General features: G+C 33.8%; 2 protein-coding genes across 2 annotated transcripts; both read right to left on the reverse strand.

The window, feature by feature from the left end:
• Positions 1-203: 203 nt before the first annotated feature.
• On the reverse strand, positions 204-1,353 carry LOC149244108 (ubiquitin-like-specific protease 1A). Its single transcript, XM_089367924.1, has 3 exons — positions 1,277-1,353; positions 754-876; positions 204-603 (listed from the first exon to the last, which is right to left on the reverse strand). Exons 1-3 carry the CDS (start codon positions 1,322-1,324, stop codon positions 490-492), a joined length of 285 nt encoding a protein of 94 aa, XP_089224050.1. The 5' UTR covers positions 1,325-1,353; the 3' UTR covers positions 204-489.
• A 148-nt stretch (positions 1,354-1,501) lies between these two features.
• On the reverse strand, positions 1,502-4,802 carry LOC149244109 (uncharacterized). The gene is made up of 4 exons (XM_089367925.1): positions 3,579-4,802; positions 2,562-2,620; positions 2,188-2,270; positions 1,502-1,885 (listed from the first exon to the last, which is right to left on the reverse strand). Exons 1-4 carry the CDS (start codon positions 4,621-4,623, stop codon positions 1,717-1,719), a joined length of 1,356 nt encoding a protein of 451 aa, XP_089224051.1. The 5' UTR covers positions 4,624-4,802; the 3' UTR covers positions 1,502-1,716.
• Between the last annotated feature and the right edge of the window lie 7,475 nt (positions 4,803-12,277).

Raw genomic sequence — 12,277 nt, forward strand, 5'->3', positions numbered from 1 at the left:
AATTATAGAAAACGTGCATATACTGCAATGCCAAGAAACGATTATAGACAGGGCTAAAGCTTAGAAAAGATAGCTTACAAAGATGAAGCACAGAGGCCTTCACTCTAGATTAATTCTATTGGAATATCCAGTTATATTTAGAATTTCTAACACCATCTTTTCTCTGAAAAGTGGAATATGTCTCTGTTGACAGGTGATGGCAGTCAATCAATTGTCTTGAAAAATAGCAAACTTCCAAAATAAAAAATCCATGTGAAATTTAAATTAGAGGAACTTAAACATTCACCTGCTGGAAATTCATAGGCAGGCCGCGACTAAGGAAATCAATATACTTGAGCATAAAGACTCCACAATCATTACTGTCCAGTAGAATGATTATCCCACTTGTGTTAGGATTTTAACTTGTTTTTTTTTTTTTTTATTGAAGAGGATAAGAGATATTGGTAATTTAGTACAAAGAGAATGCATGGATGGATTTGTTATGATATCTTACTTATTTCTTTGTCTAGGAATATTCTTTGGAAATTCCATTTTCCAAGATTTAGTATCCAAATCTATTTTACTTTCACTTTTATCCTTGGCTTCTTCCTTAATGTACCATGCCTGCAACAACGGAACTCGTCTTTATGAATATTATTATATATTAAATATTATCACCCATGGAAAAGCTTGATTTTTCACAGTATTTAACCCATCTTTTACTTGAGATTTAGCATTGTGATTAGATCTAGGGAAGCTTCAAAATGCACTTACTATTACTTCCATAGCTTGGCGATTTTCTCCTAACAAGGAGTCGAGATACTGGATCTTCTTCTTTTGAATATCAATGACAACAACTACCCAGTGTCTCCCTTTCTCATTAATGGGGACAAAGATCTGCATGAATTGCAAAATGAATACTTAATTGCAAGCTATGTTATTATAGTAACATATCCATAAGATGAGGTTCTGCTACACATCAATACTCCTATTTCTTGTAAAAAACAGAGGAATGTTGTATTTAGTGGAAGGCAAATGTTACTAAAATACCCTTTAAATTTGATATAACAGTCTTAAAACCCTGGAATATCTGAAGTACTTTGGTACTGTAATGCTTATCAAATCAGAAATAAAAAAAATGCATTTTTTATCCACATCCCCATCCCACAGCTGATAATACTTAATAAATTTGGAGTTCTGAGCACCTTGACTATCTTAGCAGAATGAGTGGGAACTCAATTCGATTCAATATATTCAATCACAATTTGCAATGACTTACTTCATACGTATATATTACCTTATCACAGTTAACTAATTGGTAATCCAGCTTTCGAGTCTTTCTCATAATTGATGTTATGCTTTCTGATTTCAGATCCCTATCCAGCTACACAAATGGAAGTTATAATTATTTTGATAAAATGTCTGGTTAAGTGATCTTATTTATGTTACTTGAATTATAGTACATTCATTACATACCGAGGTATAGAAAAATGTATTGAAAAAGTGACATTTCAGGAAACTTTTGGGGTCATTCTTTTCTCTTTCTTTCAGAGCCACAAGATATACATTTATTATCTGCAACCATTACAGTATATATCATGCTTTTTTCAATTGAACAGAGAGATATCTGCTGAGTCATGCAATTTGGTATCGTAAGGAGATATCTGCAATTCTGATATGTGAAATTAATACTGAAGAACTTTTTCAGAAGCATGTATTTAAGACTAGAAACATGCATTATACAAAAAATGAAATAAATGAATCATAATACACTGTTTGAATCTTTTCTATTGTTTTTTCTATTCTGCTTACATCACTTGACAACCACCGATTTGGCTTAAGGTACTGCAATAGACCTCCTGTAATTCTTTCACTAATATTGGGATGATTTACAAGCACCACATGTCTGTTCAGCCCAAAATTGCACAGGCTTAAGAACACGTTAGATCTATCAAAACTAATTAGTATAACAAAAAATTCATATTTTTCTGGGTCAATCTGTAATCGAAATACTTATATGAATCTGATTGACTGATATTATAAATATATGGGTTAGAAAACTAAGTATTACATTCTGATTAAACAAACAATGGGGATTCTCTATTCCACAAATTTACATATAGTATCCAAGCTTTACTAAAATCTGAAATGTATGGTTGTGTCTGGTATTTATAAAAAATTACAGGTATAAGTACAATTACATTGTACCTGTACTTCTCGCTGAGAGCCAATTTAACTATAGATTGTTCCTCATCAGCCAGTGGATCAAGTTTGCCAAATTCATTTAAGCGCTGCAAACAAATACAAGTCAGACATTCATGTTACATTTGTAGATACTTAAGAATATATACATTGTGTATATTTTTTCTTATTTGACAGCTAAAAACTGTAATTAATATATAATCTTCTTGTTATAATCCATTTAATGTAAAAATAGCATTGTCTCTACGAGAGTGGTCATAGTCGCTGGAATCCAGCAAAACAAATGTGATCCAACATTTACAATATAAATAAAGATGGTTCAAGCATTTTATGGAATTCATACAAATTAATGAACAGTTGTAATTGACTTTACTACTTACATCATTCAGCCCATCTTCAAATGTTTCAAGGTCATCTTCATTCTCATCATAATCTGAAACTGCATGCACAAGGAGTTCAAAGGGTTATAATGGATATCTAGAAAGATTTTCAATGGACAAATTCTACATATATACAAACAAGAGTATTCAGGCATCCTACACACACATGTTTTTGGAAGACTAAGTAGATCAGTGAATCTGGAAAGTACCAAACTGAGAGATGTGCCATGGTTTGTCATTATATATGAAGAACATATCTGTGTCAGCCTTGCAATGGGTCATTGGTGGCAGCAAGGACAGGCAATATCCCATGATTCTACTTGGAGCCCTTAGCAAGGAATCACGAAGTTTTGGGCCACTGTGGGGTAACTGGGCTGAGAAGAGGTCACTATTAGGGTTTGTATTTAAAATCTCTGACTTAGAACACTTAGATCTCTTAGTATTGTTGAAACTATTAAACCACAATATTGCAGGTAGTGCATGGCTCTTGGTTTCTATCTATGTTGGTATTGCCAGCTATTGTAATTTAGAATATGAGGCCAGCGCATGGCCCTTTATGTCTGTTAGCATCGGCTCTTGTTAGTTGTTGGAATCCCTTGAAAAGCCTTCTAATTTTTCATTCTTTCTTGGTCAGATAAACCCTTTTTGATATCTTCTTATGGGTAGTGATGGCCTTTCGTTCTCTGCCCCTCTGCATTGTATACAGAACTTAATACAATATCAGCTCTATAACCAGAAAAAGCTTTGGCGAGAAGAGCCGTTTATTCTATCGTAGTAAACCAGGAAATGCAACCTTTTAAGACAAGAATAGGGACATCATATTTTGAACTTATCACCATTGTGGAAAGCACTCTAACTTGTCCCTAGACCCCATAAAAAAAAAAAAAAAAGAAGACAAAATCCTTTGCAGTCATAAATGCTATCTCTCTAATTTCTTTGCTTCTCAAAAGATCTTCTAACTTCAGATGGGATATTGCTTAACAAATTGACAGAAGAGTAAAATATCATCAAACTTACTTGACATAACATTTTCCTGATCTTCTGCAGAATGTAGTGATTCTTCACCAATACTTTCTATAGATTCATCTTCTTCCTCCATGATTTCATCCTGCGCTGTCATATAGCCACTTTCATTAGCAGTCCTATTTTCCATTGCAGTGAGCTTGTCCTGTTCCTCAGCATCGTCCCGCTTTACTTCATTATCATAATTTTCTGCAGAATGTTGTAATTCTTCTCCAGTGTTCTGCATAAATCCATTCCTTTCTTCCATGATTTCATCCTCAGCTACCATAAATCCACTTTGATTATCAGTCTCATTTTCCTTTGCAGTAGGATTTCGCTCTTCCTCAGCTTCCTCCTTAACTTTGTTATTATGTTCTTCTGCCAAATGCAGCGACTCTTCATCAATATTTTGCCTAAATTCATCTTTTTCCTCCATGATTTCATCCTCAACCGCCTTACATCCACTTTCATTACCAGTCCTATCGTTCACTGTGGGAGTCTTTTCCTCCCCTTCAGCATCATCCCTCTTAACTTCATTATCACGGTCTTCGGCAGAATGTCTCGATTTTTCATCAATACTCTGGCCGAATTCATTTCTTTCCTCTATGATTTCATCGTTAGCTGCCATACACTCACTTTGATCATCAGTCCTAATTTTCTTTGCAGCGGGCCTTTTTCCTTCCTCAGCATCCTCCTCCTCAAGTTCATTATCATCTATGGGCAAAGCTCTTTTCTTGTTTCTACCCGAGGAAAAACATTCAGGCGAGGAAATTGCATGTTTCAAGGCCAGGGGTTCGTCTGTTGGTGTATGCAATTTATTTTCACTGTTACAAAATGACCCACTTGTGAAATCGCCCTTGGGCTCCTCTACTTCCACAGCTAAATTGTTATCCATATCACTAGAAGTTTCCAATTCAGAACATATTGATAAACTTATTCTTTCCTGAAATTGTCCAGAGGTATTCTCAGTTGAGTGCATGCGAACCTTTGCTTCATCAGAATCTTTAGCAAAAATATTTTCGTTGCTAACTTGACCAGAGGTATCATCGGCCGAATCCATGGCCGTTGGTTTTGAATCTTTGCCTATATTAAGCTTGGTTTTCTGACGAAATGAGAAAACACCAATATGGGTTTTGCAGAGGATAGAAGGTATCTGAAAATATGGTTTGCATCCGCGGCCATTCGTCTCTTGATATTTGGAGGATTTGTGTTTTGATTCATTTCGTTTGGAGACACCCGTTGGAATCACGCGGACATGTATTTAACTTCAAATTCTAGTTAAATATAAAATGGATCATATTGCAATAAAGAGCGTTTGCACCCGTAATTATCATTTTTGGGATTTAGTTTCCCATTTTCTATCCACCTGATATTTTTAGCCCATATAACTAATTACAATTTAATGTTTTAGTTTTAAATTACATATATCTAATTACAGTTTAATGTTTAATTTACATTATGTTAATGTTAAAATTGTACTTTATTTTATTTTATTATTTTGAACTATAATTTAATGTTGTTAAGTTGACATTTTTAAAAGGAAGAATTTATAATTTTTTTAATATTTTTTTAAATAAATGATATGTAGTGGTTTTTTTCCCGAGTCTAGGTCAAGGCCAACTTATTTATTGGTTAGAAGAAGATCCATCCATCATTAAGATTATATCACCGCAGGAAATTTAATTCCGTCAAAATTTTATTCCCTGGAAATTTTCAAATTCAATTTTTTTTTGATCTTATTTAAGGATATCAATGATAATAACTTGATTGGATAAAGGAATTAGGATATTTGTGAAGGTTAGCTTTATACTATTTTCAAATTCAAAATATATTTTTTCATCCCCTTGAGGGTATCAATGATAATAACTTGCTTTGGATGAAAGAATTAGGATATTGGTTAGCTTTATACTGTTTACATTTTTGTAATTACTCTTTATGGATTTCTTTAATAGTGATTTTAGTCTTTGGATTTATGTTTTTTAATCAAAAAAATATTTTAGCTTTTACTTAAACATCTTTTAAATTTTTTGTTTTCAAATAATTTTTTTTGTCTTTAAAAATGGTATTTTATAATTCAATTTTTGAATTCAACACGAATCAACTACTCTAAAATTATAATACTTGACATATCTAGACTAGGAACAAGTTATACATTGATTTAAGTATAAGTAATGATTCACTTTTAAACTTGGCTTATCTCAAACTAAAAAAATAATTCTAGATTATTTTCATTTCTTTCATAAACTTGCAAAATTCATATAAAGATGAAATTTTTGACAATGCCACCAACATTAGTTGTGATAGACATAGAAACTACAATGTATTAAACAAAATATTGCCCACATTATAAACCAATTTGCCAACAAAATGGTGCATTTTTTTTTTTATAAGTTTATCCTTTTGATTCCTTTTTTCACATGCAACCCTAGATCCCTACAAAATAAATTCAAAAGATTATTCATGCTAAAATTTTAATAAAACCATAGTAAGTTAATTTTAGTTATGAATTTATTAAGTACAAAGGAATACAAAATAAGTGAAATACTAACATCTTAACATTTAAAAGGTCACGACTTAACATGGATATCTACTCACAAATGTGTGTTTGTTTATTTTGATATCATCCAACTAGTTTCCTAATCTCTCTCTCTCTCTCTCTATATATATATATATAAGGTTTTGTGAATGATTATTACATAGTCTATATAGATATATTATTTTTAGTTTCATATGCCATATTATATGGGAAGATAAAAAACAACTAGAAATGATCTCAAATAAAAGTGCCTCATTCTTTTCATCTTCCCATACCTCATTCTCTTCATCTTCCCATAGTTCATCTTGTTTGATTTTTTATAGCGTTATTTTTATATTTTTTTAACATGTAATTTCTTACTGACACTCAGACCCATAAACAAGAAAAACATATTCATCATTATTCATGAAGACTCTCAATTAACAATTGACTCATGAAAACTAAAGTATCTCACAAGCGGAATTTAAATGCGGGTGGGGAGAATAACTATTTCCCCTCTTAGTGGCCCAAGTTAGACTCAAATTGACAAGTATATTGTGTATATGTGTGTCTAAGGCATTATTATTTAGCCCAAATTAGAATTATTAGTGTTATTATATTTTTATTTTTGCATCACATATTATATTAGCTACATATGTTGACATCAATATATTTTTTGATGTAATTCAAGTTATTTCATGTGATAAGTGTTCCCATAAGCTGCCCAAGCATTTCTCCTTGCTACAAGTAATGGAAGCCATTGAAGAAATCAGTTCAATCCAAACATCATCCACCTGAAAGAGACAAAGAGAGAAAAGTATTAAATAGAGATTTGGAGGAAAGTAAAAATTCCAAAAAACATTATAAAGTGGGTTTTTTTTAAAGAAAAATCAAAATCACCCTCTATATAAGATTTCAAAATCCTTTTTCAAATTCATCATATTCATTCGACAAAGAGAAAGAAGAGAGTTGAAGGAGAGAAGGGAGTTGAAGCTAATTGGTGGCTGAGCAAAGAGGGAGCGCTGCGCATAGGTCCAACAAACACCAAAACCACCCTATCAATCATCTAAATTGCTCTTTTGTTATCTAGAGCCTCTAAACAAGTAAATACCCTCCTTGAACTATCCTCCCGGTACTCATTTCATGATTTTGAAGTTTGTCTGCTATTTAATTTTTCAAACTCTAGGGTGCCTAAAAAACCCTCCTTGCTTATCATGTCCTTTATTCCCACATTCTGTTAACAAAATCTCCCCACCTATCCTCTATACCCTAATCCCCAAAACAAAATCCCTACACCTATTCCCTATACCCTAAATCCCCAAAACAAAATCCTTAAACCCCTATTCACTAAACAGTCCCTACCAAAAAACGCCCTCCTTCTCACTCTCACATCATATATATCTCATCCTACATCGCACAAACTCCTCTCTCCTTCCCCGATCCCTATTCACCATAACTCACTTCTTGATTACCTTCTTTAGGGTTTCAAAGCTTCAAATTCAAAAGACATGGACAAAGAGGATAGAGATTATGAGGAGGAGGAAAACAATGGCAATGAAAGCATGGGAGATGAATCTCAACATCAGAGAAAACCACATAAGGGAGGCAGAATCATCAAAGAGGTACGATCAAACATTAGAGAGTTACAGGATTCTCATATGACTGTCTCTTGTTTCAGGCATCTAGGGTGTTATGAGTTTTGTGAGCAGGTAGAAAGAGTTCAACATCATCCTGAGCTGACTAGGCTTTTTGTAGCCAATCTTCGTGATAACAAGGTAACTCTTGCTGGGGTGACATTTATAGTTTCATCCTCCATCATTGCTGATGCTACAAGGATTCCAAATGTGGGGGAAAAATGGTATAAAGTATAAGACTTGGATGAGCACTACTATGAGCCATACATTAAATCCAGGTACAGGAATGAAAAGAAGACGACCTTTCCTTTCAGGTTCCTTGAAGACAAGGCTAAAACAAGCACTCAAAGGCAAAAAGGAGGGTGATAGGCTTAGGTTGCTTGCTGAAGCTTCCTTGTCTAACCCAGACACATGATGGTGGTGTTCTCCACAAATTTTGAGTAAGTTTTGAGAATTTTTGCCTTTTTGGAGAATTTTGCAATTTTTGACTTAGAAAAATTGGCTTTACACGCAGTGCCACTGGCACTGCGCTTTTCCTAGGGGCACCTAAACAGGAAATGATTAGCATTTTTGGATTCACAATGATGAGTACATGCACCCTGTGCATTTGCTAAGCTTTTGGAGCAGAACTGGTCAACCAAAAGGTCCAAAAACACCCAAAAAATGACCTTTCTGCCTTCTTTTTGAGCCACAGAAGCAATCTTGGGAGAATCCATTTTTGAGGGGTCAAATCAACTCCAAATGGGAAACTAAAGGCAGATTTGAAAAGTAGACAAGATAGGATTTCCAATGAGCTATCATGAGCTCAATTTGGACACCAGGAAGACCTCCAAAATGATCCTGCAAAAAGCATTGAATATAGAGCTTGGGCGCTGTGCATAGGGCAATTTTATGCTGAATTTTCACTTCACTGTGCCATGACTGTAATTTTGAGTTTTCTCTCATGGATGATGTTTTTATTGATGTAAATGGTAACTAGGCATGTAAATAGGATGGATAATAGTTACTAGAAGGTAGATTCATTAGATCAAAAGTTATCTTGAGGACAAATGAATCGGTTTCCTCCCTTTTAGAGGCAAGTTGTTAGGTTGCCTAGATTCTAGTTTCTTGTTAAGTTTTTGATGGATTAGTTCCTAATCCTAGGGATTCGATCCCTGAGGATGGGAGGAGGTTGAATTAATGTCTATATCTTCTTATTCTTTCTCATTGTAAAGGGTTGGACTCAGTTGGATGCTTATGCTTTGAGTAGACATAATTTTGTATCAGTTTTCAACAGGAAATTAATGAAAAGTTGTAGCTATTTCTTTGGGATCCATGTGGTATGATGCTCAGTTCAGTTTTTCTTATGTTTTCATGTGTTAAAATGTATTGTTGACTCCATTTCATCATTTCATACTCTTTATGTGAATGTATACAAGTCTGAAAGGCAGAATCCATAACTTTTATGCTCTGTTTTGGGTAGACATTTCACAATCTGTGTTTTCTTTAGTTTAGGAAGAATCCATGAGGTTTACATGCTCTTCCTAGCTCCTCACCTATCTTTTCACCTCATCCATCAAACCCTAAGGTTTTGATCGTTGTGCCTACCTTGCCCCATCAAACACCCTGCAGTTTTGACCTAATTTCCTTGCCCTAACTGTTTGGCTCCTCCTGATCCAGTAAAACCCCTTCAAAATCAAATCAAACATTGTGCTACTATACCTAGCCTAATATTAGTTTCTAGATCCAATCAATTTGGCTGATATCCTTACAAAGAGAGCCCTCTCTTGACCTAGTAGGGCTAGCTACTTGGTTAAGTGTGGTTTGTGGTTACCTTGGCATTGCCTTCCTTCAGCCCGAGGTTCAATCCAGGTGATAACACAACGTTTATGATACAATGTATGAAACACAACATATATGGTATGGAAAACCAAAAATCAACACCACAGTCCTCAAAACACATTCAACGCATATAACACACGACCCTAAAAAATATATCAATGCAACATACAAACTTATATAGCATACTTTTTACATGCCTCGGGTCATGACCTTCAAAAAACATTCAACTCATAATTCACAATTTAGGTTCATGGTAATCAGAAGATGAATCCGTCTTTATATCCCTGCAACTAGCCAACACATTAACCGATCTTTACAAGAGCTCAACACATAATGTTTTGTAGTCAATAGACATGGTCATCATATATACCAAATTCAATGCTCAAGAAGGGACACAAGTTTTCATTAATGAATGGATAGAGGATACAAAGAATAATGACAGAGTTCTGTAGGAGTTACAATGCAAAAAAATAAATTTGGGACTTGTGCTTTGATACCATGTCAGACCGGGAGAGTAACTCCATGAATGAATTGTGTTTTTGCATTAAGAGAAAACATGGATATATACAAGGAGAGAGAGACTATTGTGATTCATCTTCTAATGTCTCTTCATCTTTCAATTTCCTTTATTTTCCTATTTACAATATTTACATGGATTTTCCTAATACCAAAGATTAGGTGTCAACAAGATTAACCAATCTATATCCCCTGCAATGTAATGACCAAAAGTCGTATACGCAGCGAAAATATTTAAAATAATTCAAAGACATAAATGTCCATTGTAAGACAGGTAATTGTATATTGAATTGCTGTAAGATATGAGATGATTACAAATGAGAATGAGGGCCTACTTATATACCATGGGAAGGTGCCTTTTCACAAATGGTCATGTCTCAGACAAGCCTCTTCATTACTAACTAACTAACCATTAGTTAGTTAATTATTATTTATATTTATATTTATTTTTATATGAATTATATTCATAACATTTTATGTCTCTTCAAGAAGCTTTGTCTTCAAAGCTTACTGAGAATATCTTCTCATCTCTGAACTTTCATCATCGTTGACACAAGATGATATAATGTTTTGAGTGATAAACGAAGTGTCGTACTGAGAACAAATCAGAGCATCCTAGATTAATCTTCTGTGGAATCTTCTGATCTATGAAAATTTGTGATGAATAGTTATTGTAGGATTGGATTCTATAAACTTCAGTATTCATGGGAACATAAATTTGTCGTTTATATGCTGAGTGATACTGGTACATAGATTGATTGGAAATTCAACTCTTGTGATTCAAATGTCGATACATAGTTCTTCTAGTTGGAATTTCCCTTATCATGTTAGTGGTTATTTCCTGATTTCCTTCAGGCATTGTTATTGTTGAGTTGGCTATTGAATCATCATCTGGAATGTCCATCATTTGAACTACAACTTTTGCATGTGTCTTCACTTCAGTAGGTTTATCCTTTGTTTGAGTTACGATTTTAACTAGATTGATATTTATTTCTTTATCTTCAACTTGGACTGAAATGACTGGAGACTTCGATACTACTTCTTGAAGTTGTTCTAACTTGTCATTTAGTGATTTCTTGTCACTTTTAAGATTCTTTATTTGTGTAAGTAAGGCTTGGTTATGATTCATTAGATGTGAAAGTTCACCATTTTCTGAATTGTTGAATTTGTCCTTAGTATCTTTCTCTTTATCTTTTAAATTTTTTATTTTCTCTAATAATTTTTGATTAAAGGTTTTTAGGCGCAATTTATTATATATATCTTCTTATTATTATTTTGATAGATTCTCCTTTAGTCGCTTATCAAAACTTTCATTTTCTTGCTTTAGTCTTTGTTTCTTAACCTTGGACTTTTTTATCTGTAAAAGTAAATTCTCATTGTGGTCCCTCAGACGCCAAATTTCTTCGTTGCTTTTTGTTGATTTTTCATGAAACCGATCTTCGAGATCTTTATATTTATTCTCTGATGCTTCGTTGTTTTGTTGACGTTTTGCGATTTCTTCCTTTAATCTTTTTATTTGCGTCTTCTCACCGTATTGGTGTTCTTTTGTACTAAATAATCGTCCACACCTTGGACAACGTAAATTGCACTTTTTTGAATATATGTATATCCAATTTCATCTAGACAACTTGGACATTTAGTCCAAAATAGTGATTGTTGCGTGGGACTCATCTTCACTACGTCCTTCATTATTTTCGAATTAGGCTCCATTTTTATTGACTTGATAACCTTCCTTGGTTATATATATATATATATATATATCTCAACAATTGTTTTTCCTTTTCTTTCTCTTAAACTCCCTTTTTTATAAACTTTTTTTTTTCTATATATATTTATAATAATTTTTTTTTTTTCTTTTTCTTTTTGAAAAGTCACAACCCTAGTGAAACGTGGTTATTCACCTCTTTTGGGTATAATATAAAATGTATTTCCACTTCTGTGCCTTTGACTCGATTGATTTTCTCTACGTAAAAGTAAAACTTTTTTTTTTTTTTTTTTTTAAGCTGTGGTTCACGGTCACTGAGTGGCCGCTACATCCACGGTAAATATTGGGGCAGTTCCACCCGAAGGGATTTGCCCGTCGGCCAATCTTAACAGGCCTAACCCCGAGGGCGTCGAGGAGATTTGACCCCGTGACCTCCCAACTGGGAAAGTGCTTAGCAACGGGAACTCGACCATTTGAGCTATCCCTTGGGGCTTCCGTAAAAGTAAAACTTGCCATTCACATA

The sequence above is a fragment of the Pinus tabuliformis genome, chromosome 8 (genome assembly GCF_031772625.1).
Source record: "Pinus tabuliformis cultivar Carrire ecotype Pingquan chromosome 8, CPIR1, whole genome shotgun sequence".
Taxonomy (NCBI): Eukaryota; Viridiplantae; Streptophyta; class Pinopsida; order Pinales; family Pinaceae; genus Pinus; species Pinus tabuliformis.

Bases quoted from the DNA above. Each gene is read 5' to 3' on its own strand.
- LOC149244108 (XM_089367924.1), bottom strand. From the start codon at position 1,324: ATGAGAAAGACTCGAAAGCTGGATTACCAATTAGTTAACTGTGATAAG. The intron at 877-1,276 runs GTAATATATACG...CAATTCATGCAG, and splicing joins AATTAGTTAACTGTGATAAG to ATCTTTGTCCCCATTAATGA. The intron at 604-753 runs GTAAGTGCATTT...CCGTTGTTGCAG, and splicing joins GCCAAGCTATGGAAGTAATA to GCATGGTACATTAAGGAAGA.
- LOC149244109 (XM_089367925.1), bottom strand. From the start codon at position 4,623: ATGGATTCGGCCGATGATACCTCTGGTCAAGTTAGCAACGAAAATATT. The intron at 2,621-3,578 runs GTAAGTTTGATG...TTGTGCATGCAG, and splicing joins TCAGGAAAATGTTATGTCAA to TTTCAGATTATGATGAGAAT. The intron at 1,886-2,187 runs GTACAATGTAAT...TGGGCTGAACAG, and splicing joins GCTCTCAGCGAGAAGTACAG to ACATGTGGTGCTTGTAAATC.